The sequence below is a fragment of the Dendrobates tinctorius genome, unplaced genomic scaffold, assembly GCF_039654945.1.
Source record: "Dendrobates tinctorius isolate UK_male_01 unplaced genomic scaffold, ASM3965494v1 ptg000126l, whole genome shotgun sequence".
Lineage (NCBI taxonomy): Eukaryota > Metazoa > Chordata > Amphibia > Anura > Dendrobatidae > Dendrobates > Dendrobates tinctorius.
The window spans coordinates 7,290,146-7,318,135 of record NW_027361794.1 but is presented as its reverse complement, the minus strand read 5'-3'; the positions used below and the strand labels follow the sequence as shown (position 1 = coordinate 7,318,135).

General features: G+C 42.6%; 2 protein-coding genes across 11 annotated transcripts in view; both read right to left on the bottom strand.

The window, feature by feature from the left end:
• Nucleotides 1–27,990, bottom strand: part of LOC141047234 (uncharacterized) — a 659,661-nt gene that overhangs the window by 77,937 nt on the left and 553,734 nt on the right. The window lies entirely within an intron of this gene.
• Nucleotides 294–27,696, bottom strand: LOC141047233 (uncharacterized). 7 transcript variants are annotated; one of them, XM_073542198.1, is made up of 9 exons: nucleotides 27,569–27,650; nucleotides 11,660–11,809; nucleotides 7,161–7,296; nucleotides 4,607–4,694; nucleotides 4,298–4,477; nucleotides 4,092–4,215; nucleotides 3,911–4,008; nucleotides 3,622–3,712; nucleotides 294–1,959 (listed from the first exon to the last, which is right to left on the bottom strand). In XM_073542198.1, the coding sequence occupies exons 4-9, from the start codon at nucleotides 4,661–4,663 to the stop codon at nucleotides 347–349; spliced, it is 2,163 nt and encodes a 720-aa protein (XP_073398299.1). In that variant the 5' UTR covers nucleotides 4,664–4,694; nucleotides 7,161–7,296; nucleotides 11,660–11,809; nucleotides 27,569–27,650; the 3' UTR covers nucleotides 294–346. The 7 variants fall into 7 exon arrangements, with proteins under 7 accessions (XP_073398299.1, XP_073398301.1, XP_073398296.1 ...); XM_073542200.1 differs by having other exon boundaries at nucleotides 7,207–7,296; XM_073542195.1 differs by having other exon boundaries at nucleotides 7,229–7,296.

Here is a 27,990-nt window from a genome sequence, read left to right as displayed (position 1 = left end):
AGTCCTGGATTACTAATCATGTTAAACACATCTGAAAGTGGGAACAGTGAAGCCAGTGCTAATTAGGCACAGGGCTCATGTTATGTAACAACCTCACATGAACCCCGGGAACGTGAGTGCAGACACCGCTGGAACAGCACCAGCATCAAAAGAGAGTGTTTTTATTTTAACGAGGCCAAACATAAGGAGTGAAAAGGGGTTTGCCCTAGTAATGGACAATTCCTTTAAGAAAATACAATTTTCGGTTAAAACATTTCCAAAATTTTGAACATGAAAAAGACTTCTCCCCTGTGTGAGTTCTCTGATGTTTATTGAGAGTTGATTTCTATCTAAAACATTTCCCACATTAAGAACATGAAAAAGTCTTCTCCTCTGTGTGAATTCTTTGGTGATTAAGAAGAGATGATTTCTTCGCAAAACATTTACCACATTCAGAACATGAAAAAGGCTTCTCCCCGGTGTGAGTTCTCTGGTGACTAAGAAGAGATGATTTCTTCAGAAAACATTTCCCACATTCAGAACATGAAAAAGGCTTCTCCCCTGTGTGAGTTCTCTTGTGACTAAGAAGATATGATTTTTTCACAAAACATTTCCCACATTGTGAACATGAAAAAGGCTTCTCCCCTGTGTGAGTTCTCTGGTGACTAAGAAGATATGATTTTTTCACAAAACATTTCCCACATTGTGAACATGAAAAAGGCTTCTCCCCTGTGTGAGTTCTCTGGTGACTAAGAAGATATGATTTTTTCACAAAACATTTCCAACATTGTGAACATGAAAAAGGCTTCTCCCCTGTGTGAGTTCTCTGATGGTTATTAAGATGTGTTTTCTGGTTAAAATATTTCCCACACTCTGAACAAGAAAAAGGCTTCTCCCCTGTGTGAGTTCTCTGGTGACTAAGAAGATATGATTTTTTCACAAAACATTTCCCACATTGTGAACATGAAAAAGGCTTCTCCCCTGTGTGTGTTCTCTGATGTATAACAAAATTTGATTTCTGGTTAAAACATTTCCCACATTCTGAACATGAAAAAGGCTTCTCCCCTGTGTGGGTTCTCTGATGTATTACAAAATCTGATTTCTGCTTAAAATATTTCCCACATTCTGAACAAGAAAAATGCTTCTCCCCTGTGTGAGTTCTCTTGTGTCTACGAAGATTTGATATATGCACAAAACATATCCCACATTCTGAACATGTGAACGGCTTCTCCCCAGTGTGTGTTCTCTGGTGCTCAACCAAATCTGTTTTCTGGATAAAACATTTCCCACATTCTGAACAGGAAAAAGGCTTCTCTCCTGTGTGAATTCTCTGGTGTCTAAGAAGAGCTGATTTATGCACAAAACATATCCCACATTCTGAACATGAGAAAGGCTTCTCCCCTGTGTGGGTTCTCTGGTGGCCATAAAGATGCTCTTTCCTTTTAAAACATTTCCCACATTCTGAACATGAAAACGGCTTCTCCCCTGTGTGAGTTCTCTGATGACGAAGAAGATATGATTTTTTCACAAAACATTTCCCACATTCTGAACATGAAAATGGCTTCTCCCCTGTGTGACTGCTTTGGTGACTAAGAAAAGATGATTTCTGGTAAAAACATTTCCCACACTTGGAACAAGAAAATCTATTCTCTTCTGTGGGAATTTTTTGATGTTTAAGAAAAGACTTTTCGAGGGGAAAACTATTTCCATATTCTGAAAGTGAAAATGGTTTCTTTGATTTAGGAGCAGATACTTTTTTAATGCTTATTTTGTGACTTTGATTTTCCTTAGTAGTTGGTAATAAATCAGAAGACAGGATTTCTTTCAAAAGATCAAATGATAGGTCTTTGCTGTGAAGGGATGATGGTATATCTGGAGTAATGGCATTCACTTCAATTGTATCCAGTGGGATCTCAAGATCATCTGATTTAAACATTGAAGATGTCAGCTGTCCCTCTGATCTCCTGGTACAGTCATCTGCTAAGATAAAAAAAAAATATATATTTTCCAATAAAATATCCTTGAATTTGATTTTTTTTAACATTTCTATTTAAATTGTGTGTAAAAATGGCAAGTTATGTAAAAATATTGAATTATTCACCAAGACAATTACAGTTCACAGTCTAATAGAAAATCTCATAGGATGAACCAGTAGAGCGCGGTGTTCAACTGTTTGTTCATTCTGCCACCTAAATATTGAATAAAAAGCCACCAAACAATGTTATGTAGGTGAAAATAATAGCAATAAAAACTTCTACTCATCTCACAAAAAATGTGGAAACACAGAAATTTCTACATTATTACTCGCTGAAAGGTTCTTGAAACGCAACACAACGTCCATAATCCAATCCAGCATTATCCGCTCTCTCAAAGTCAAATCTCCCCCTTGTTTCTGAGCCTTGCAGTGTTCCCAAACCACATTTAGCATCCATGTATTTGGCATTACTATAGTGGGAAGAACCCACTTAATTTACGGTGTGTGTGTCTCCTGGAGCACAATCTGGGCACTATGTGTTGGGTAATAAAGTGGCAGATGTGCTTCAAGAATAAATATTAGACATTTAAAGAGAACTTTCTATAATACTGCAGCGCTGAGGTGTTGACCTTTTTTTAAAGTGAGGCAAGCTGATCTCACAACAAATCATACAAACTGAAAAACTGTAAACCAGTAGACATAAAATTAAAAAAAATATGATATATCCCTAACAACAACGTATGTATGAAGGGAGAATGCCAACACTAAACTGGACTTTCACTCATTTATGGTGGACCATTGGAGCTACTATGAGTCCTGACCAGAAGGGTAGAGAAAGTATTAGTGCTCCCCATGTCATGTGAGATTGTGCAGTAATCTGAATTCCTCAAGATTGAAAACATAATAGAATTTATCACATGGAGTGAATCCATGAAACCAGGGCTCGAGCCATGCCAACACATCTCCTGCAGGTGTGAATAAATGTATATTACAGCCATCAGCCACATACATTGTAGAGATATATCATGGCACAGGTGTAATGTTTTTTCTTAGTTTACAATGATCCTGTTTGAATTTAGTTTGTTTTAAAAGAAATTGAAAAGTCATCAGAAAGGGAAACTCTGTTGTCATTGTACAGAAATTCACACTTGGCCTCACTGAACATTTAATGTTCTCGATCATAAAAGTGAAGTTTGGTCAGAAAGACTGGACCTGGTCTTGTAGGGACCATATGAGCACATTCAGCAGCACAGAAGGGAGAGAAGGTAGATTCATCCAATAAGATATCAGAGTTCTATGAAGCCAACAGCATTACCATACACTACCATACACATTACCATACACTTTCTCTTACAGGCCCATCATAATACTTTTCTTCACTTAATTTTCTAACTTTTCTATCATTCTACATATGCTGTTATTTGACTTTGTAGTTTACAGATCTGGGCAAGTAAAGGTCAGCGTCTTCTAATCCCAGGGGGTAGGTGGAGCCTCAAGTTTATAAGTTCCACATTAAAAGGGATAGAGGGTGGAGGAGAATGCTGTGATCTAAAGGCAAAATGGTGATCACACGATTGTGATATGGCCAGACTTCACCACTGATAAAGCAGCCACATCTGGTGAAAGAAGAATCTGTGACTTCTCTGCATTTAGTGGTTACTACTCACCTGGGTAGTCATATGTAGGAATCTCCTCTTTCCACCACTCATCACCCCTCACAGATGTCTCTGTAGTATTAATATGGGTCAGATCTTCAGCCTGAAACAAATATTGTGAAAGTCACAGACAGAATGAGAAGTCACATCTATGGTCAGCTCTAATCCTGCCATCTCCACCGTTCTCATTACACAAGTATAAAACATATAATACTGGTGGATAAAACAAGACTGAGCACAAGACCTTCACAGTCGTCTACACATCATAGGGGAGATCTCATGACACCTTCTCTCCATCTACCTGATGATCCTGAGGAACAATGGGATCTTCTTGTTTACAGTCCTTTGGAAGAAGAGGACGGGGACATCTCTCTGGTGTTGTCCTCTTACTGGATAGATCTGGAGGAAACACATACAGGGACTGAATTCATTCTTTACATACAGATAATTATAGGCCGCGTGTATTTAGTCCTGTCTATTACCTGGTGATGTGAGGGGCTGGGGAACCTTCATCATGACGTCCTTGTACAGATCTTTGTGTCCTTCTAAATACTTCCACTCCTCCGTGGAGAAATAGACGGCGACATCCTGACACCTTATGGGAACCTGACACATACAATGATACCGTCATCCCCCGATCCCTTCATAGCGTTACTGTATAATGTCCCAGCATTCCCAGCAGTGTCACCTCTCCAGTCAGCAGCTCAATCATCTTGTAGGTGAGTTCTAGGATCTTCTGGGCATTGATGTCCTCATGTAACAGGGGGTGAGGTGGAGGCCCTGTGATTGGGCTCAGGGGTCTTCCCCATCCCTCAGACACAGGGTCCTGACAGCGCTCACTAGAGGTCTTCTTCACTACTGCGTAATCCTGGTAATGGAGAAACACATTAATAAATCTCAGTACAGACATTTCCAGAGTCCTCTCCTCTCCAGTTCTGTCCATCTGTTATTCCCATTGATAAGAATGATGTAATGCGACGTCATCAGAATCACTCACCTCTCCAGTAAGCCGGAAGAGGATCTCTAGGGTGAGGTGTAATATCCTCTCCGCCATCTTGTCTGTCAGGATCTGATATTGTAGAGACCTGAATGAGAAGATGAGCCAATGTTATATTATAAAAATCCTGTGTAATACTACAATTACTGAAGACAATAAGGGGAAACATATCAGAAGATAGAACGTGTAGATGTTGTATTATCTAGTCTTGTATGGACTGGAACATAAGTGGAATTTCTGACTAAGACATCTCTTCCATGCTCCCAATCACTGGCTATGTTAGGCCCCTTTAACATATCAGTTTTTTGCCATCAGTCACAATCCGTCGAATTTTGAAAAAAACGGATCCGACGACTGATGCCGCTGGATCTGTTTTTTTCTCATAGACTTGTATTAGCAACGGATTGCGATGGATGGCCACACGTTTCATTCGTCATTCGACGGATCTGTCGGAAATTCTTTGTCAGTCGGCTGGAGACAAGGGACATGGGAACATTTTTTGTCTACGTCGAAAAATCGGACAGCGATTTTTACTATAATGGAAGCCTATGGGCGATGGATCCGTCGCTGTCTGACAAATGACCGAATTCCGTGATGGATTCCGTCTTTTTCACTTCGCATGCGCCAACACTGTGTGCATGTATTGTGTGCGGGCTATGTGTGTGTGCGTGTGTGGCGGGACTGTGTGGGGGTCTGTGCGGGGGTGTGTTGGTGTATGCACGGGGTTGTGTTGGGGTATGCGCGGGGCTGTGCGTGGGTTTGTGCGGGGGTGTGCGTGTGTTTGAGTGTGTGTAAGCAGGCATCGTCCGATGGGACTACAAGTCCCATCAGGCGATGCCTGCTACACTGACAGTGATTGACACAATAGCCAATGATGGGACAGTAGTAATCCCATCATCCATCTAATGTGTTGAAAAAAAAACAAACAAAAACATACATATATATTTCATACTCATATATTCTGCTAATCCCCGAAGCCAACAATATACTCCCTGTGTCCGATGTAATCCAATTAATACGATTGTCCCACGACGATCTCCCTTGGAGAGCAGTCACATCAGCTGATGCAACCGCTCTCCAGGGGCTCCAGTGATACAATGACGGAGATAATCCTCCGCATTGTATCACTCCGCCGCCGACAGGTCACCTGAGTTCACCTGTCACTTTGCGGCACTACAGCGTGATAATTTTCTCATGCTGTAGTGCCATAAAGCGAGAGGCTTATCTCCAATGACACACTGCTGCAGGGTTATCTCCGGTCTGTGTGTCATTGGAGGCCTATAGAGAGGTCACATCTGCTGATGTGACAGCTCTATAGGGGAGATCGTCGTGGGACAATCGTTATTAATGGGATTACTTTGGACAGGGAGTATATTGTTGGTTTGATTTTTATTTTTTTTGCAGGTGATCGAGGGCTTTGAATGGATAGGTGTGTAATAAAAATTATGAAAAAATGTGACATGTTTTATTTCATTAAAATACTTTATTCTTATGTGTGTGTTTTTTTAACCCTTTATTAATATAAGATTAATAATGGATAGGCGTCTTATTGACGCCTCTCCATTATTAATCGGGCTTAATGTCACCTTACAATAGCAAGGAAAATTAACCCCTTATTACCCCATATGCCACAGCTACACGGCAGTGGGAAGAGAGGGGCTAAGTGCCAGAATTGGTGCATCTTAGAGATGTGCCATTTCTGGGGTGGCTGCGGGTTACTATTTGTAGCCAGGGGGGGCAATATCCATGGCCCCTTCCTAGGCTATGAATATCAGTTTGCAGCTGTATGCGTAGCCTTTCTGGCTACAAAATATAGGGGGACCCACGTAATTTTTTGGGGGTCCCTCTATTTTAATAGCCAGTAAAGGCTATGCAGACAGCTGTGGGCGGATAGTCATAGCCTGGGAAGGGGCCATGGGTATTGCCCCCTTCCCGGGCTACAAATATTGGCCCCCGGCCATCGACTTTCCCCTTCTGGTGCAGAAAATTGCGCGGGAGCCTACGCCATTTTTTTTAAATAAAAAATATTGTTCATTAATAAACATGGCCTTGCTATTATTTATCTGTCTATCTATATCTATCCATAGATATATCAAAAGATAGATATATATATATATGGATTCTATCTATCCCATATCTATCTGTCTGTGGTCGTTTTTAAAAACGGATCTGTCAAAAAACGGAAGAAACGGATGAAAAAACGGATCCGTCGCATCAGTTTTTCACAATCTGCAATGGATACGTCTATCCGACAGATTGTGACTGACGCCAAAAAACTGATATGTGAAAGCAGCCTTACTCACTGCTTCAGCAACTGATTGCTGTAGGAAACACAAGATCGTTAGGACTGACCAGGAAATGCAGAGACTGGCAGGTGACCCAGGCACCAATGGTAATTTTTTATTTTATAACATTCTGTTTATTTCCCTGACATCTACTAATAAAACCTATATATTTAGGCCACAGACAACAAACAGTTTCTCCCTCGGAGTCGGCAGCTGAATACGTTCCTCATAGACTCATCTTCCATAACGCTAATTCTGGTCTCATTTACCGACACTGGAATCGGCATTAGCAATACTGCAGGAGATATTCATTACACGGGACAGGAGAAATAACTACTTCATGGTGAGGACGACATCTTCATCTTCTACTACGGCTCTAGGAACATATTTGGCCAGAGTCCGTCACTGAAAAAATAAAAAAACAGGTGTTCAAATGTTACAAAATAAAATTTGAGATGGCGGTATCTATGGGAACATTATACTGTGTGTGAAGGGATGGAGGTAGTGTTGGAACATTATACTGTATGTGGGAACCAAGAAAGGGGCACCGTACTACATCAAGAATGGTGATAAGTGAGAATTTATTATCTAGTGGTTTGGGTGGTAACATTTTTTGCGTGGTATCTTGTATACTTATAATGTCTATGGAGAATAGTGGTACTGGGGGAACTTTATACTGTGTGCAGGGGGGATGTTTCCTTGGTTCCCTTCTTCCATAGTTGGGTCGTTTGTATCTATCAGCGGAAAATGAACAAAACCATTGTGATTCTTATAAGGAGACAACACAAAACCCCCTAAATATAACATTTTATTTGTTTTCAAATATTTTTATTAGGTATTTTAACAAAATTTACAAACATGCTCTTTGTTTATGTAATAATTCACCTTGATAAGTAGGGAAAGGGGGGGAAGGAAAGGGATAGGAGTAGGGAAGGGAGAGAAAGGAGTTTTGATAGTAACATAGACAGAGCTGAACATATTTGTATATCTACTACAAAAAAATTTATCTGTCTTAGTGAGATAATCTTCTTTGAATTTCCATGTTCAAACCATGTACATCGAAAATAGCTGGGAAGCTACCTTTAGCTTAAGGGTAAGAAAAAAAACTTATTAACAAGAAAGTCTTAACTAAACTAAACTAAATCTTGGTATTTAGTGTTCCATATGCTCCATTTATTGTCATATTTATGTAAGCATCCATTTGCTATTGAGAATTTTAGGTCCAAGGAATTATGTGTCTTTAGTCTATCCACAATGTCAGAGAATCTTGGTATGTCAGTTCTTCTCCAGAAGGAGGCTATCATATTTTTAGTTATCAGTAAAAGGTGTATTATAACTTTTTTAGTTGAGTAATGTACCTCTTCCAAGTCCAAGGAAAAAAGAGCTGTTTGAGGGGAAAGTGTAAAGTTCTTGTCAAGAAGTTCACCAATATATATGGAAATCTTATTCCATAATTCTGTGAGAGCTGGGCAGGACCAGAAAATATGTTTCAGATCTCCCTTGAGCCCGCACCCCCTCCAGCACAATGGGGATGAATCTGTTTTGAAATGTGATATTCTAGAGGGAGTTAGGTACCATCTCGTTAAAATTTTGTAGAATGATTCGTGAAGTAGTATTGATATGTTGGAAGAGTACGAGTCCTTTATTGCCCTTTCCCATTGACCCTTTGTTGCGCAAAACTGGAAGTCTTTCTCCCACTTGAACATATATTTGTTTTTTGTGAAGTCGCCATCCTTATTGAAAGAGCTACAAAGGAATTTAGTGCTCCAGAAAATCTTATGGTTTGGACTGTTTAGAAGAAGATGAACCACCTCTGTTTTCGGAGGGACCAAGCTGACAAATTTTTGTATATACTCCTTGATTATGCAATATTGCATAAAGTCTGAGAAGGGTAGGTTGAATTTGTTTCTAATCTCGGAAAAACTGAGTAATTTATCCATTACGAGAACGTCTCCCAACTTTCGAATGCCATTTTTGGACCATATTTCAGGCACAGTAAATCCGTAAATAGACGCGATCAGGGATATTGGGAAATTTTCTTTTAATTTTGGCTTCTCATCTCTGTTCGGTGAGGCCAAATGATCCCAAGCCTGGGTAATTGCCAGAAAAATAGGGTGATATAGTCTATATCTTTTTAGATGGAATATATGATTGAGGAGAAGATTTTTAAGTGGGTTTGGGGAACTATGGTCTCTTTCCAGCATCATCCAAGAAGGTTCTGCATTCTCACCCATCCAACATTGGCTTTGTTTGATAAGAATGGCGTAGTAGTAAGTTAGAATGTTCGGAATCCCCATTCCTCCGTTATATTTATGTTTATAGAGAATTGTTCTGTCTACTCTAGCTCTCTTCTCTCCCCAAACAAAGGAGAAGATTTTTTTGTTGCAGCTATTAAAGAATGTTATTGGAAAGGAAAGAGGGAGAGCCCTAAAAATGTATAAAAGTTTCGGGAGTATCACTGTTTTTATTGCTAGCACTCTGCCCACCCACGACAGGCCTATGTTTTTCCAGGGTTGGAGATCATTTGTGATAGTGGCTAGGAAGGTCTCTCAATTTGCTTTAACTGTATTGCGTAATGTTTTTTTGAACACAATACCCAGGTGTGATATTTGATCCTCCTCCCAACCAAACTCTGATATATTTTTAATAGAGTTTATTGTAGTATCTGAAAGGTAGAATTGCAAGATTTTTGATTTACTATTATTAATTTTAAAGTTTGATAATTGTGAAAATTCCTCTATTATCTCGAGCAGTGTTGCAATGGATTGTGTCGGGTTTGTGAGTGAGAGCAGCATATCGTCTGCAAACAGACTTATTTTGAATTGTTTAGATGGAGTGTTGATCCCTGTGATTTTTTCGTTTATGCGAATTGCTTTGGCTAAAGGTTCTATCGCCAAGGCGAACAGCAGTGGCGAGAGGGGGCACCCTTGTCTTGTCCCATTATTTATATAAAAAGATTTGGATAAGGTGTTATTTATGTAAATTTTGGCCCTTGGTTGGGAGTATAGGGTGAATACCGTTTCTATCCATTTGTTGTTGAAACCAAAATTTAGGAGAACAGTTTTTAGGTATGACCAATTGACCCTGTCAAACGCCTTTTCGGCATCTAGTGTTAGGAGTATTGAAGGAGTTCGAGTAGAGTTAATTCTGTTAATAATGTTGACAAGTCTCCTAGTGCTATCAGAAGTTTGTCTGCCTTCAATGAAGCCTGATTGATCATCATTTATTAGTTTTGGTAGTATTCCCTTTAATCTTGTAGCCAGTGTTTTGGAAAAAATTTTTATATCTGAATTTATCAGGGAAATTGGGCGAAAATTTTTCATCTCTTCTAGATTATTTAATGACCTGGTTATCACAATGAGAATTGCCTCCAACATCTCTCCCGGAAAAGAACCACCCTCTGAAGCTTGATTGAAAATTTTAGCCATATAAGGGATGAGTATATCTGCAAAATTTTTGAAGTATTCATTTGTTAGTCCGTCTGGGCCTGGTGATTTTTGTAGTTTTAGTGAGTTTACCGTTTCTATAATTTCTGAAATTGGTATAGGTGAATTAAGTTGTGATAGGTCTGGAGGATTGATTTTAGGAAGTTGTAGTTTCTTAATAAACTCATTTATTTTTTGGGGGTCTGGTTGAGGGATCACGTTCTTTAGGTTATATAGTTTCCTATAATAAGATGCGAATTCCTCTACAATATCGGTTGGGTGATGTTTTATATCTCCGGCTGCATTTTTTATTTTATTTATTCTACTACGGATTCTCTCACTCTTCAGTTTGGACATCATGAATCTCGTTGGCTTGTTCGTTTCAGAGTATACTTTAAATTTTGATACTTTAACGATTTTATCAAAGTCGTCAAGAATAGCCCTATTTAATTCTTGTCTCAAGTTAAGTATTTCCCTGTAAATTTGGTGAGATTTTATGTTAGTCTTAGCGAGATCATTTTCCTTTGAATTTATTTGTTTTTGTATAGTTTTAATTTTTTCTCTTTTTTTCGCATTATGTCTTGCTGTAATTTGGATCAGTTTCCCTCTTATTACTGCCTTATGTGCACACCAGACTGTAAGTGGGTTCATTTCCCCTGTGTCGTTTTCTTTAAAGTATTGTTTTAATGTCGTGACAATTTCGTTTCTATATTCTGGGATATTCAGTAGAAAGTTATTGCACCTCCACACCGTGGAATTTTTAAAGAATGGGCCAACCCAAATTTCTGACAAAATGGGAGAGTGATCCGAGATTGATCTGTCTAGTATGGATGAGTTTTTTATTTTAGTGAGAGTGAAAATGTCTGTGAGAAGTAAATCTATTCTCGCCAAAGTTTTATGTGCCGCTGAGAAGTGCGAATATTCTCTGGATGAGGAATTCAGACATCTGTATGTGTCATATAGCTCGTTATTTTGAATCCATTTACTGAGATTACCCGATAATTGGCGAGTTGAAGAAGTGGAGTCCAATACTCCGTCAGGAACCATATTAAAGTCTCCTAGAATGAAAAGATTGCCCTTCTTTTTTAACTGGATTTTCCTCATCACTTTGTTGAGAAAACTCAGTTGTTTTGTATTAGGGCAGTACACATTAACAATTGTACATTGAGTCGAATTGATTTCGCACACCAAAACATGGTACCTGCCAGCGGGGTCCACCACCTCCTCTATAAGATGGAATGGCACTGTGTTTTTTATCAACGTGATCACTCCTGCCTTTTTCTTGGGAGATGAGGCTGAGAAAGAATGTAGAAAGTCCCTATGGGTGAAACTTGGATGATTACCTTTTTTAAATTTCGATTCCTGGATGCAGACGACGTCTGCGTGTGAATTCTTAATTTCTTTCCACAATGTGTATCTCTTCCATGGGCTATTAAGACCTCTGACATTGTAGGACATACATTTCAGCTGCATAATTCGATGTGTTAAAGGAGCTAAAGGAACACCAAAAGAGAAACAGAAACAATTTCAACAATCAGAAACAAACGAATTTGTCAAATACAGTACAGTATGACTAGTATGAGCAAGAAATTCAATTCTAGGTCTTTTCCCTGAGGAAATCTCGACCTGTTGGGGGAAAAGTTCGTGAAAAAAGAAGAAAGTTCTCCGTTTTTTACCCCATGGTTATTGAGACGATTGCCCTGACTTTTCCAAAGTCTCTTTAGTTCTTTAAAGTCAGATCAGGGATGAGATTTAAATAGAGCCATGCCTTCCTCCAAAGAATTAATCACTACGAATTTATCTCTATGGTTGAACATCAGTTTAGTAGGGAATCTCCATCTGTACTGGATGTTTTTGCCTCTTAAAATATCTGTTAAAGGCTTGAAGGATCTGCGGGAATCCAGAGTATGTTTTGAAAGATCTGTAAATATTTTTAGTTGGTGGTAAGGTTCCGGGAGCGAGCCCTTGGCTTTGACATAATTCTGTATCTTTTCCTTGGTGGTAAAGAAATGCAGACGAAGGATCGTATCCCTTGGTTTGTCTGCTGTGATGCCTTTGGGTTTAGGAAGTCTATGGATTCTGTCAATGCACAGGTCTAGAGTATTGAGGTTTGATATTGTTTTTTTTAAAATAGTCTTGACAAATTCTGGTAGTTCTGATTGGCTTACTTCTTCGGGGATACCTCTGATTTTCAAATTATTTCTCCGACTCCTGTCCTCTAAGTCAGCCATTTTGGTTCTGATATCGTTAACTTCTTTTTTTAGAGCGATGTTTTGACTGGTTAGTGATTCTGTCTTCTTTTCAAGGACAATTATTTTGGATTCATAAATTTCTAGTTTTTGGGTAAAACCTCTGCAATCCTCCTCGAAAGCGGCGTTATGTTTAGCAAAGCCCGTATTTAGTTTTTCGTCAATTAGTGAAGTTATTTTTTGAAAGAATATCTCCTCGTGGCTCATTTTTGGAGCCATTGATTCAGATTCAGGTCGATCTTTTTTATTTTTATTTTCTGATTCCGAATTTCTCTCCTCTTCTGGAGCACTTCTCTTAGTCGAGACAGAAGTATCCATCAGCTGATTCGGTGCAGAGGAGGAAGTCATCGAAGAAGGAGGGTTTTTGCTTCTAGTAATAGGAGTGGTATTTTGAAAGGTGGATTTAGCACCGTTTGATTGTGTAGTTATTTTGTGAGTTTTATAGTCATCAGCTTTTTGGGGGGATCTAAGTTTAATAGGGCTCAGCTGGTTGGAAATATCTGTATTTGATCTGGAATAAGATGCGGAGGTTCTACTTTGGTTTTGAAATGGTTTTTTGTTATCAGACTTTTGTTCCATTTAGGAAATTTGGTGTATAAGCAAGCTATTTAAATTGGGTCTCCTAATTTCAGTAGACAGGTTCCCGGCTTTAAATAATTAGAGCGGCAGGATGGACACCCTCCGTGTAAGTCACATATAACTCAAGTTTGGAACTACCTCTTTAAATGCCAAAGTTAAGAAGGAATAAAGCTGTTATCCTCAAATTCTCAGTTATCTCGGAGAAATATTTATTTATCCACTAGGTGGAGCAGTGGCGTTGAGAGGAGATACTAGGCCAGACTTTCTTATGGGTACTATGTACCTTAGAGATTTATTATCAATCCACAATGACTGCTTTATATAACTGTGTAAGTTACACTTTGTGAAATTCCACCACAAGCCTCTCGCTTAAGCAGTAACCCCGTCTCTCTCTCATATGTTAATGCTGGGGAAGTGATTTCCCAATTATAGTTTATATCAAACTCCACAGCAAAGTCACTCGCTGGCCAGACCAGGGTACAACCCCTTTACTATATTTGCAGAGTGTTATAGTCCGTAGGGGAATCCCGTTACCGGGCTTACCTTGTACCCCTATTTGCAGGGAGGGTGCTGACACTACTATGTCACTGCTGTGCTACAGAATGATGATGCAGTCTCGGTGAACAAGAATCCAGACTCCGGTCTCCGTCCCCCGACGCTGCAGGAGGTAGAAGTGGCCCGCGGTTCCTCTCCACCGGCGCTTCCACGAGACCAGGCGCAGTGTCCTCCGGTGGGTCTGTCCTTCACAGGAGGTTCCTCAGCAGTGATCCGGGTAAGTCCCCCGAGCGGTCGCTGTTAGTCTCCGGTCCCTGCCCTGGTTGCGATAGGCAGTGAAATGATGTGTAGATGCAGGAGCTCCGGCTGTGAAACCGGCGGCGCATGAGACACCGCAGCCTCCCCAGAAGACCGATCCGCAGCTGCGGCTCCAAAATCCCAGGTCCCCCCCGTTCTTCAGCTGGCAGGCAAGGGACCTCCTGATAGCCGGGGGAGAACAGACAGTCTCTTCCTCTGTTTTCTGCCGCAGGTCGCAGTACAACCAGGGTCTAAGATGGCGGCGTGACCATGAGGGCTCACAGCTCAAAATGTTCAGGTCTTCTTATCCCAAGATCTTTTTAGCCTAGAGATCTAAATTTGATCTCAAATTAAGCCCTGTGAGTTAGGCTTTAGGTAGGAGGCCAGTAAAGGGTCTCAGAGTCGCTTTAGATGCTTTTTAGTGGGGTTTCTGTGGGAGCTTAGGACTCTTGCTTCTTCATGTGGCAGAAGCCAGGCTACACCCCACTAAATATAACATTTTATAACAACCCCACAATCTGTGACTCTTCGGGGTAAATCGCTCTCTCACCATTGGATTAGAGCGGATACTATGAAGCTAAAGTGACTAAACAGACTTTCTGTCCCCTCCATAAAGGGGCACTTTCCCGTGTTTGTCAGAACTGTCCGAGGATTATCAGAGGTGATAGTTTCCCCCAATTAGAAGGGACACCTGTGGATATCGGGGTCTTTACTTGCTACAGTTCTGGTGGGATTTACTTGTTAAAGTGCCTTGTGGTAAAGTGGACGTTGGACAAACGTTACCATCAATTAACATCAGACTAAAGGAACATCGCTCCTCTATTCAGCTCTATGGATCTAGGATGAAATCCACTGTGGCCCCTGCAAGAAAAGAATGAGAGAGTAAAATTTGGTGAGACACCTGTGACCAAACATTTCTCGGAGATGGTGTTAAAAGTTCTGATCTCAGGTGGTCGGTGCTAGGGGCTGGCAGAACGCACCAAATAATATAGAAGGTATTTAGGTGCGTTCGCAGCCCAGGGTCCACCGTGCAGAGATGGTAACTGCTGCTCGGTAATGGCAGACACTATATGGCGGTAGATTAAGTGAACGCACGCAGGTTAACATCACCCGGTGTGTACAAGGCGGACTCTGTTGCCTTACAGAGCCGCACTACGGTTGAATATAAATGCCGAAGCCTGTTAAGCTCACAGAGCTTGGCAAGTGAGCGCTGGTGTAAAGTCACAGGACTCTGCCCTAAGACACAGGGTCAGAGTCCCTCTAGACTCACCAGCACTCGGCACCGCAGCTGCGTTGCCAGGGAGGATTAGGTAGGTAATACCGCACTAAAGTGCATACAGTGTCGCGCTGGCGGATGCCACTAACCAGCCTAGACTTAGGACTGGAAAGCGCACTATAAGACTACAGAAGTGCACTCGGCGCTGCTCTGACAGGCGCGGCAGTAGATTCGGTACTTATGTGCCTTGTGCTGGATGGCACAATATGGTGCTAAGTGAGGTGCTGACCTGGAAGCACTGTGGCATATAGCCTAGCCACTGACAGGCGCTGACTCTAACCTCGAGACACTAACATCAGACACAACCAAGGGTAGGAGTTTCAAATGAGTCACTCACCAGATGCAAGCATCCATCATCATACACACCATAAGCATATGAGTCTATACTAGCGCATGGCCGAGCGGCCATACGACTTTTTTATAGCAGCGTCCTTCAGGAACCTTCCCAATAGTGGACCAATCCGAGCAGAAACGGAACCTGCGCATGTGACCTCCGACCTCCAATGAGAGGTCGTCTCATGGGCATGCTCAGAAAGCAAAAGACAGGACTTAGTCCCAGAAGCGTCTACTTGCTGCTGACTCAAGCATGGAGTTATAGCAGAGCCAGAAGGAGCAACCAGACGCCTAGCATCAGCCTGGGCAAGATGCCTGGACCAACATCTCTGCTGAGCAGGAATCTCTGCGGCCGCAGAGGAATGGGAGACCACAGAGGATATGGCTTGAGATTCCCCCTGTGCAGTAGGGGAAACTTAATGCCTAACATCATCACCCCCGCTAGGGCCCCCTCCCCCCGAGCCTCACTACGCTCAAAGGCTGCAATGAGCAGAGGATGTTTTCCCCAGGTTCAATCCTCTGGGCCATGACCCTTCCAGTCCACCAGATAATACTTTTTGGCACCCCACAATGGCCTCTACCTCATACTCTTCCGAGGACAAGCCCGATGTCCTGGCAGATGACCAATTTTGAACTTTAATATTTTTTAAAATATTCAAGATGCTGAAACTTATGGTTGATTGACTTTTCCTCATTTGAGGGGTTCTTACTATGGGTACTTTTTTTTTGTTTACTTTTTGCTCCACAATTTTTTATACACTTGTACTGTTCGGTCAAAAATGACCGATAGCCTTTTATAGTGATCTCCAGCCATTTTATGAGTAAAATAAAGGCGCTATAATCTCATTTTGGACTATATATTACATCTACTACTATTTATCAATTTAGTTAGGTCCTTTTGGTCCATGAAGATTTACACATGCATACACTTTCTCATTACAATACTGCTGATAGATTACCTTCCAGTATAGTTATGTGCCAAATATTTTTACCCTGCTGTTCATGTAAAATAGTTCAATTCAGTTCTCAACATTTCATATTGTAAATGAACATATTCTCTTTTTTTTTATTTGTGTTCCCTGATCTAATTTCTGTGAAATGCTGACCTGAAAGAGTACTAATAAATTCTGTCTGAAAAGTGTGTTTGCTTTACTCTGAGGTCTTATCCTAAAGGGTGGGGGGTGTTTTATTTTATCTTATCAATAGACAATTGACATAGTAGTCTATCCAGTTTCATTTTCAGTCCAGCTGGAGAGAGCAGAGAGGACATATACAGACATCAGATTTCTGAAGGATCATCGTTAAATATGCAATTTGCATAAATATTCCAATAAAGCCATGTTAAATGTTTTGACACAAAAAAACAAAAAGTAAGTTTTTCCAGGTTCACATACAATATAATACTGCAATAATTATTCAATTAAAACACTTAAATTAGCTAAAAATCAAGACTTTATTAGGTCCGGTCAAAAATGACCGGAACATAACAAGTGTATAGTGATAACGAACAGAATAGCAGGGTTAAGGAGGGAAATGTGGAAGGTGTCGGTGATACCCAGGCATGGAGGAAGGTCCAGCTGGTAGACCACAGGGTTAACCTGTTCGAGGACCTTGAAGGGACCTATGTAGCGAGGCACGAACTTAGTGGACTCGACCCGCAGCCTGATGTTACAGGCGGAGAGCCACACTAAGTCGTTAGGGGCGAAGGTCGGAGCAGGGCTCCGGTGTGCATCCACGGAGACCCTCATTCTCTCCTTGGAGGCACGGATGACATCCTGAGTGCGGTCCCAAATATCATGTGCCTCCACTGCCCAGTCTGCCACCCTAGAGTCGGTGGATGACACGGGCATGGGCACATGGACCCGTGGATGCTGGCTGTAGTTAAGGAGAAATGGGGTCTGACCGGTTGTTCAAAGCGAACTCCGCCCATGGCAACAAGGATGCCCAATCATCCTGCCTGGCCAAGACAAAATGTAGGTATGTGACCAGGGTCTGGTTGGCCCTCTCTACCAACACATTTGTCTCGGGATGATAGGCCGAGAAGTGATTCAGCTCATTGCTGAGCAGGCGACAGAGCTCTCTCCAAAACCAGGATGCGAACTGGGGACCCCGGTCACTGACAATTTTGTCTGGCATGCTGTGTAGGCGGAAGACGTGCTTGATGAACAGTGCTGCCAGGCCTCATGCAGAAGGTAGCCAAGAGAGAGGCAACAGGTGCACCATTTTAGAGAAATGGTCGGTGATGACCCAAATAACCGTGCTGCCACTGGAGTTAGGAAGGACCCACCACAAAGTCCATACTGACCATCTCCCAGGGCCTGTCCACCACCGGCAGGGGGTAAAGTAACCCAGCGGGTCGCTGCCGAGGAGACCTATTCTTGGCGCAGGAGACGCATGCCCGAATATAGTCTCTGACGTCACGGGCCATATGCGGCCACCAGTACGTCCTCGCCAGGAGCTCAGATGTCCGCTTTGTCCCAAAGTGTCCACCCACCCTGGACGCATGAGCCCAAGAGAGAACCTTCGGTTGCAGACGGGCAGGGACAAAAGTCTTGCCCGGAGGTACCGACTCGAGGGCGACCGGAGCCACGGTCCTTAGACTCTCAGATGGTACAAGCAGTAGAGGCTCCTCCTCCTCCTCTGATGACACCACAGAGCAAGAAAGGGCATCGGCTGGAATGTTCTTCTATCCGGAAAGAAAAAGAAGGGTGAAATGAAACCGGGAGAAGAATAGGGACCATCTGGCCTGGCGAGAATTTAACCGCTGGGCAGTCTGTAGGTAAACCAAGTTTTTGTGGTCAGTGAATACCTGGAAGGGAAACCGAGCCCCCTCCAGGACATGTCTCCACTCTGAGAAGGCCAACTTCATTGCTAGCAACTCCCTGTCCCCGATGGAATAGTTCCTCTCCGCCGGTGAAAAGGTCTTGGAGACAAAGAAGCAAGGCTGCTTCTGACCCTGAATGTCCTTCTGGAAGAGGACCGCCCCGGCAACGACGGAGGAGGCATCCACCTCCAGGATGAAGGACTTATCCACATCAGGATGGTGTAGGATGGGAGCGCTAGCAAAGTGGGATTTGATGGAGAAGAAGGCCTTGGAGACCTGTTCTGACCACTCCTTGGGATTTGCTCCCTTCTTGGTGAGGGCTACCAAGGTGGAGAAGTGGGGAATGAACTGATAGTAGTTCACGAACCCCAGAAAGCGCTGCTCCGCTTTGAGGGAGTGGGGTTCCTGCCAGTCCATTACTGGCTGCAGTTTGGCAGGATCCATAGCCAAACCCTGTATACCTAGAAGGAATATAGAACGCATATAGGGTCTTATCTGATATAAAAGGAATATTTGTGAGGGATAATCAAATTCACTCACCTATTATGGTTGTGTGAGACATAACCACTGCACTTAGCATTGGCGGCTGCTGCAAGCCCCGATGTGATGATCCTTTGCTAGGTGAAGAGAATGGGGCATCAGACTGTGCTACTCGCCGGTCAGGATGATGGACCAGAGGAGTCCAAGTAGATGTAATAGAAAATAGACTTTATTTCTACGCGTTTCGTGGTGATCACACCACTTCCTCAGGACAGTCTATACACATACATACAGGGTCTGCTATTTATAGCAAAGGAGGCAGATGGAGACGCCTCCTTTAAAAAAGGCCACACCCAATGGGCGGGGAATCAGACTTAAGCACATATATACATCGTAAACACAACAAACAATCATAAAATATAATGGAGTATATCACTTAAAACCATTGTTCATGCATTTAAAAATCTACATGCAGAGAAACACAATAAAACACAATAAAAAAGTAGCTCAATAAATAAATAAATCTTTGCAAGTTGGGGGAGTGCTTGAACCTATGGTGTTAGCCCATTCATTCTTTAGCAAGACCCTGCTAATTGTGCTTTAAACCATTGAGCCACGGAAGGATTTGATTGAATCTCTTTATTTGGTGGTAGTGGAAAATAGATGATAGTGGATTAAAAAACTCTGTAAGAAGGAAAAAAAAAACCCAAAACAATGAAGGGATGAACCCCTTCATCACAAGGAGCAGATGTTTGTCAAATCTCTATCACAAAATACAGAGGAAAATTGAGGTGGGTTGTACAGGGGAACAGAGCACACTCCATAAATAGATCAGTTGAACAAATCAGTTGTTTCATTGAGTCCATGGGGATTTATAGTGTTCAGCTTGTGAATCCAGAAGATCTCTTTCCTATTAAGAGTCTGGACTCGGTTGGGGCTATCAGGGGGAACATGGTCAATAGGCATCACCCTGAAGGAAATCCTTTTGTTATGATATACCGCATAATGCCTGGAAAGGCCATGCTGTAGAAATCCAGCTTTTATATTATGCTTATGTGAGTTTATTCTTTTATGTAGCTGCTGCGTTGTCCTGCCCACATATCATTTCTTTCATTCGCATATGATGACATAGATGACGAAACTGGATTGGCAGGTCAAATGGTATTTGATTTGAAACTCATCTGAATTTCCACTGTCTGCTGAAAAAGTTTTGGCATCATGTATGATGCTAGAGCAGCATAGGCATCGCGGGGAGCCACATCTATAGGAGCCTTGTCTGAGCTTTTTTGCAGAGTAATTGAAGTCCTCTTTCTTCTTTAGCCGGCTTGGAGCCAACATGTTTTTTGATGTCGGAGCCCTTCGGAAGGTTATCAGGAGATTGTTGGGAAGAAGCTTCCCCAATACGGGATCAGAAATTGTGTAAGAAATTATATGTGGGCAGGACGATACAACAGCTACATAAAAAATAACTTGATCTCAAGTACAGAACACATATTCCATATGGCAATAGATCCTGGTGTATTGCCAGAACATTGATGGGAAAAATTCCCTATGGAGCTCTCTAACAGCTAGAAGACATGGAAAAATGGAGCAAAACATCCATAAATATAGCAAAAAGTCAATATCAAACTTGCTTTTATTAATGCAAAAATCATTAAAAAGTCATCACGAAGTATTACAAACAGAGACAAAGTCATTTAACACAGGTCAGAATGCACCAATATTAAAATAAAAGACGTGCTGCACAATGAACATGACAAAACCATGGTAAGGCTGGGTTCACACGTACAGGAACTCTCGCGGAAGTTACCGCGAGAATTCCGGAATTCCATTCAGCGGGAAAATCGCATTTTAAATTCCCGCGATTTTCCCGTGGAAAAACTAGCATTTTGCAAGCGTAATTAGCTTGCAGAATAGCTAGCGTTTTCCAAGCGATCTGCAGCATGGCTTGGAGAACTGATTGACAGGTTGGTCACACTCGTCAAACATAGTGTTTGACGAGTGTGACCAACTTTTTACTATTGAGGCTGCCTATGCGGCATCAATAGTAAAAGATAGAATGTAAATAATAATAATTTTAAAAAAAATATTGTTATTCTTACCTTCCGACGTCCCGCGCAGCCTTCCCGCCTCTCTCCATGCTCCCGGTCCCAGTAATCCTTTGCGAGAATTACCATGATGACGTCCGTTCTCGCGGGATCGCAAAGGTTTACTGGGACCGGGAGCTTGGAGAGAGGCGGGAAGGCTGCGCGGGACGTCGGAAGGTGAGAATAACAATATTTTTTATTTTAAATTCTATTTTTTACAGGGATATGGTACCCAAAGCCCGGAGGACAGTCTCCTCTCCTCCGGACCGTGGCTACCATCCGCAAATGTTCTGCTTACTTTTCGCATGACGTGCACAGCCACATGCGGAAAGTAAGAAGAACAATGCATTCCTATGGGTGCTGGATTGCCGAGATTCCGCGAAATTAATGCGCATGCTGCGTTTTTTACCGCGAAGCGATTCCGCCGCGGTAAAAACCACAGCATTAGCACAGCATTGCAGAGTCCCATAGGAATGCATGGGATGCTTATTTTTCGCGTTTTCGCGGCAAAAACGCGCGGAAAACGGTACGTGTGAACTCAGCCTAAGGCCGACATATTACCCTAAGGATCCCACACCTATATCCAGGAAAGATTACATTATAATACGTCATAAAGTGACAGTAGCATCGGTAACCCAAATAAATGGGAAAAATATCATGGGGTCCCGTCCCTCCTCCACCTTCTAAACCCCCATATATATGCAGCTAATAATAGCAATGGTTATTTCTTAACAAAGTATGTCCACATCTGGTCCAAAGAGGGAAGGAAGAGGGAAGTCCATAGTTAGCAAAAGGTTTCAGCCATTACCCGTGCTGGTGTCCATGAGCAAGCGCGTACCCCATACGCGTACCCCAGACTGCAGAGGACATGGCTTGAGATTCCCCCTGTGCAGTGGGGGAAACTCGACACCTAAACAGTCGGTGTTAGAAGAGGCGACCGCAGTGGAATCACAACACAGGAAACGTCTACAGAGATGAGTTCTAGATTTACTCAGTAAAGTGCTGGAATCACTTTCTCCCAAAGGGTTAAATGCCATCTGTACCTTCAATATCTTTCTATGAAGCTTCTTCTCTGAACTTTCTTCCTCTGTTTTCTGCCGTATTTCTATTACTCTCCGGAATCAGGAATGTATTAAGTCCTATAGAAACTGCGGAGAAAGAATCATTTCTAATTCTGTGTTTCCAGGATTCTTCTTGTGGGAATTGGCTGCGATATCCCTGTGCAATAGATTTCTAGTATTAATGCGCCAGCAATGGGGAATCTCCACGTGTGATTGGATCCATCTGAATATTCCATGTATTGTTCTCCACTATTTCCTCTCTATTATTCCCATCTGTGTATTATCGTCTTGTGTCTTCCTTCTTCCTAATATTATGTTGTGCTTCGCACAGGGCGTCTTGCTAAAGACCAAGGACTACAAAGCCGAGGAACCATCTTGGCTCGGTCACATAAATCCGGTTTCCAATAACGAAGAACCAACAACTGGCGGCTCTGGGGCTCAGAGTATGAACGATTTTAACATATTGATAAAAAATCTACTTTTTAAACAACCCAAAACCTGGTGGAACAAAGCTTTCCTGGAAAACGATCTTCCCAAACAATAAATCCCGAGAGGATTGTGGATACGTGTGACACCTTCTTCTCTTACTGAAGACCAGGAGTTCATCAATAACTGGGGAAGTATTTCCAATAACAGCTCAAAGAAATTCACGGAGCTTCTCACTGAGTTTAATAGCAAGACCCTATTAAATATTGAACACCAACTGGATGAAAGTTTTGGCTCCCCTGGTAAAAATCATTGTTAATGTGAACAGTTAAGCAAGCTGAAGATGAACTGATCTCTAAAAGGCCTAATGTACATATCCTTTGTATTTTAGGCAACAAAAAAAATATATATATTGGCATTTTTTATATTTTAACCCCTTCATGACCCAGCCTATTTTGACCTTAATGACCTGGCCATTTTTGGCAATATTGACCAGTGTCCCTTTATGAGGTAATAACTCAGGAACGCTTCAACGGATCCTAGCGATTCTGAGATTGTTTTTTGTGACATATTTGGCTTCATGTTAGTGGTAAACTTAGGTCAATAATGTTTGCATTTATTTGTGAAAAAAACGGAAATTTGGCGAAAATTTTGAAAATTTCGCAATTTTCACATTTTTAATTTTTATTCCGTTAAACCAGAGAGTTATGTGACACAAAATAGTTAATAAATAACATTTCCCACATGTCTACTTTACATCAGCACAATTTTGGAAACAAAATTTTTTTTTGTTGGGAAGTTATAAGGGTTAAAAGTTGACCAGCGATTTCTCATTTTTACAACAAAATTTACAAAACCATTTTTTTTTAGGGACCACCTCACATTTGAAGTCACTTTGAGGGGTCTATATGGCAGAAAATACCCCAAAGTGACACCATTCTAAAAACTGCACCCCTCAAGCTACACAAAACTATATTCAAGAAGATTATTAACCCTTCAGGTGCTTCACAGCAACTAAAGCAATGTGGAAGGAAAAAATGAACATTTTAATTTTTCCAATAAAAAATTTCTTTTAGCATCAATTTTTTTCATTTTCACATGGGCAACAGGATAAAATGGATCCTATAATTTGTTGGGCAATTTCTCCTGAGTACACCGATACCTCATATGTGGTCATAAACCATTGTTTGGGCGCACGGCAGGGCTCAGAAGGGAAGGAGCGTCATTTGACTTTTTGAATGGAAAATATGCTGGAATATTTAGCGGTTGCCATGTCGAGTTTGGAGAGTCCCTGTGCGCCTAAACATTGGAGCTCCCCCACAAGTGACCCCATTTGGGAAGCTAGACCCTCCAAGGAACTTATTTAGATGCATAGTGAGCACTTTGAACCGCCAGGTGCTTCACAAATTGATCCATAAAAAAAGGACTTTTTTTTCACAAAAATTTTCTTTTAGCCTCAGTTTTTTCATTTTCACATGGGCAATGGGATAAAATGGATCCTAAAATTTGTTGGGCAATTTCTCCTGAGTGCACAGATACCTCATATGTGGTCATAAACCACTGTTTGGGCACACAGCAGGGTCCCGAAGGGAAGGAGCACCATTTGACTTTTTGAATGGAAAATTAGCTCCAATCGTTAGTGGACACCATGTCGTGTTTGGAGAGCCCCTGTGTGCCTAAACATTAGAGCTCCCCCACAAGTGACCCCATTTTGGAAACTAGACCACCCAAGGAACTTATGTAGATGTGTGGTGAGGACTTTGAACCCCCAAGTGCTTCACAGAAGTTTATGACACAGAAAAGTGAAAATAAAAAAATAATTTTTTTTCCTCAAAAATGATTTTTTAGCCCGCTATTTTTTATTTTCACAAGGCTAACAGGAGAAATTGGACCACAAAAGTTGTTGTGTAATTTGTCCTGAGTACACCGATACCCCATATGTCAGGGGAAACCACTGTTTGGGCGCATAGGAGAGCTCAGAAGGGAAGGAGCGCAATTTTGGAATGCAGACTGATGGGATGTTCTGCGGGCATCATGTTGCATTTGCAGAGCCCCTGATTTGCCTAAACAGTAGAAACCCCCCACAAGTGACCCCATTTTGGAAACTAGACCCCCCCAAGGAGCTTATCTAGATGTGTAGTGAGCACTTTGAAGCCCCAAGTGCTTCACAGAAGTTTATAAACGCAGAGCCATGAAAATAAAAAATCATTTTTTTTCCTCAAAAATGATTTTTTAGCCCACTATTTTTTATTTTCACAAGGGTAACAGGATAAATTGGACCCCTAACGTTGCTGTTCAGTTTGTCCTGAGTACGGTGGCACCCCATATGTGGGGGGAACCACTGTTTGGGTGCACGGCAGGGCTCAGAAGGGAAGGAGCGCCATTTGACTTTTTGAATGGAAAATTAGCTCCAATCGTTAGCGGACACCATGTCGTGTTTGGAAATGCCCTGTCTGCCTACACTTTGGAGCTCCCCCACATATCACCCCATTTTGGAAACTAGACCCCCTAAGGAAGTTATCTAGATGCAAAGTGACCACTTTGAACCCCCAGGTGCTTTACAGAAGTGTATAACGCAGAGCTGTGAAAATAAAAATATTTTTTTTTCCTCAAAAAATGATTTTTTTAGCCCGCTATTTTTTATTTTCACAATAGTAACAGGAGAAACTGGACCCCAAAAATTGTTGTCCAGTTTGTCCTGAGTACGCTGGTACCCAATATGTGGGGAGGGACCACTGTTTGGGCACACGTTGTTGCTCAGAAGGGAAGTAGTGATGTTTTGAAATACCGACTTGATGGAATGGTCTGCGGGCGTCATGTTACGTTTGCAGAGCCCCTGATGTGGCTAAACAGTGGAAACCCCCCACAAGTGATCCCATTTTGGAAACTAGACCCCCAAGGAATTTATCTAGATGTGTGGTGAGCACTTTGAACCCCCAAGTGCTTCACAGAAGTTTATAACGCAGAACCATGAAAATAAGAAATCTATTTTTTTCCTCAAAAAATGATTTTTTAGCCCGCAATTTTTTATTTTCACAAGGTTAACAGGATAAATTCGACCCCAAAAGTTGTTGTACAGTTTGTCCTGAGTACGCTGGTACCCCATATGTGGGGGGGGACCACTGTTTGGGAACACATCGGGGCTCGGAAGGGAAGTAGTGACGTTTTGAAATACCGACTTGATGGAATGGTCTGCGGGCGTCATGTTACGTTTGCAGAGCCCCTGATGTGCCTAAACAGTGGAAACCCCCCACAAGTTGACCCCATTTTGGAAACTAGACCCCCCAAGGAACTTATCTATATGTCTGATGAGCACTTTGAACCCCCAAGTGCTTCACTGAAGTTTATAACTCAGAGTCGTGAAAACAAAAAAAATCATTTTTTTTCACAAAAATCATTTTTTTAGCCCCCAATTTTTTATTTTCCCAAGGGTAACAGGAGAAATTAGACTCCCAAAGTTGTTGTGCAATTTTTCCTGAGTACGCTGATACCCCATATGTGGGGGTAAACCACTGTTTGGGCACACGTCGGGGCTCGGAATGGAGAGAGTGCTGTTTGACATTTTGAACGCAAAATTGGCTGGAATAAATCGTGGCGCCATGTCGCGTTCGGAGACCCTGTGATGTGCCTAAACAGTGGAAACCCCTCAATTCTAACTCCAACTCTAACCCCAACACACCCCTAACCCTAACCCGACCCTAATAATAACCCTAACCACAACCCTAATGCCAACACACCCCTAACCCTAATCCCAACTCTAACCCTAACTACAAGCCTAACCCTAGTCCCAACCCACCCCTAACCCTATTTCCAGCCCTAACCCTAATTCCAGCCCTAACCCTAATTCTAGCCCTAACCCTAATTCCAACCCTTGCCCTAATTTTAACCCTAATTTTAACCCTAATTCTAGCCCTAACCCTATTACTAACCCTAACCCTATCTGTAACCCTTATTCCAACCCTAACCCTAGTTCGAACCCTAAATGGAAAAAAAAATATTTTTTTTATTTTATTATTTGCGCCTGGCTATGGGGGTGATAAAAGGGGGGTGTATTTACTTTTTTTTTCATTTTAATCACTGTGAGAGTGTATCACAGTGATCAAAATGAAAAATGAACGGGCAACCGGCAAATTCATGGGCGCCGCCATCTTGGACAATGGCAGGCGCACTGCGCATGCGCCCGCCATTTTGCAAGATGGCGGCGCCCATGATCCGGATGCCGGGAGTCACGGCGGGACACCGGGAGCACGATCGGAGGTCCTGGGGGGATCGGAAGGTGGGAGGGAGTGATAGGAAGGGGAGGGGGAGCAGATGATGACGGCGGCGAACGATCGCCGCCGTCCATCGGTGGCGGGGGCCGATCGGCCCCGCCAGTCGGTGTGTGGGGGGGTCGGGGGTCGGTGTCCAGCCATGTCCGATGCTATTGCAGCATCGGACATGGCTGGATTGTAATATTTCACCAAATTTCATTGGTGAAATATTACAAGTCGCTCTGATTGGATGTTTCACTTTTAACAGCCAATCAGAGCGATCGTAGGCACGTGGGGGCTAAGCCACGCCCCCAGGGATTAACTGTAGAGTGTCCTTTGTGTGCGGGTCGGGTGACCTTTCAGTGACCCCGGTCACCCGACCCGCAGGGGTGCTATTTATAGCATGACGCCTACGTAGGCGTCATAAGTCGTTTGGGCACGACTTTTCGTGAAGGGGTTGGTTAAAAGTTACTAAACGAAAATGGCACACTGCAGAAGTTTAGGCACCCTTGGAGCTTTGTGTGCTCAGATAACTTCGACCCAGGTTTCACACTTTAATTAGGCTGTTAGGGTTATGGCTGTTCACTATCATTGTTAGGAAAGGCCAGGGGATGCAACTTTCCCAGTTTTATAAAAACCCAGCCGCCTCTAACCTTGTGCAAAAAAACAGCAGCCATGGGTTCTAAGCAGCTGCCTAGCACTCTGAAAATGGTGGAGGCCCGCAAAGCAGGAGAAGGATACAAGAACATAGCAAAGCATTTTCTTCAAGTTGCCCTTTCCTCAGATCAAAATGTGATTAAGAAATAGCAGTTACCAGAAGGTCAAGATAAGGTCCGGAAGACCAAGCAATATATTTCTAATATTAATGTGCCAGTAATGGGGAATCTCTACATACCTCCACCCGCAAAACTGCACACCATATACAGTATATGGCTGTTCTCTGCGCACAGGACCTGTGATGAGGTCACAGGAGGGGAGGAGTCAGGGGTCACATGATCAGGGGCCTCAGTGTATGCAGGACTCCGCTGTGCTGGTTGTCATGGTGCTGGATGAGGGGAAGTTTATGTGTGGGGTCAGGAGGGGTTAACAGTGTGGATGTAGCAGAGCCGTGTGTGTACGAGGTGTACGGAGCGGAGCCGTGTGCGTACGAGGTGTACGGAGCAGAGCCGTGTGCGTACGAGGTGTACGGAGCGGAGCCATGTGCGTACGAGGTGTACGGAGCGGAGCCGTGTGTGTACGAGGTGTACGGAGCGGAGCCGTGTGTGTACGAGGTGTACGGAGCGGAGCCGTGTGCGTACGAGGTGTACGGAGCGGAGC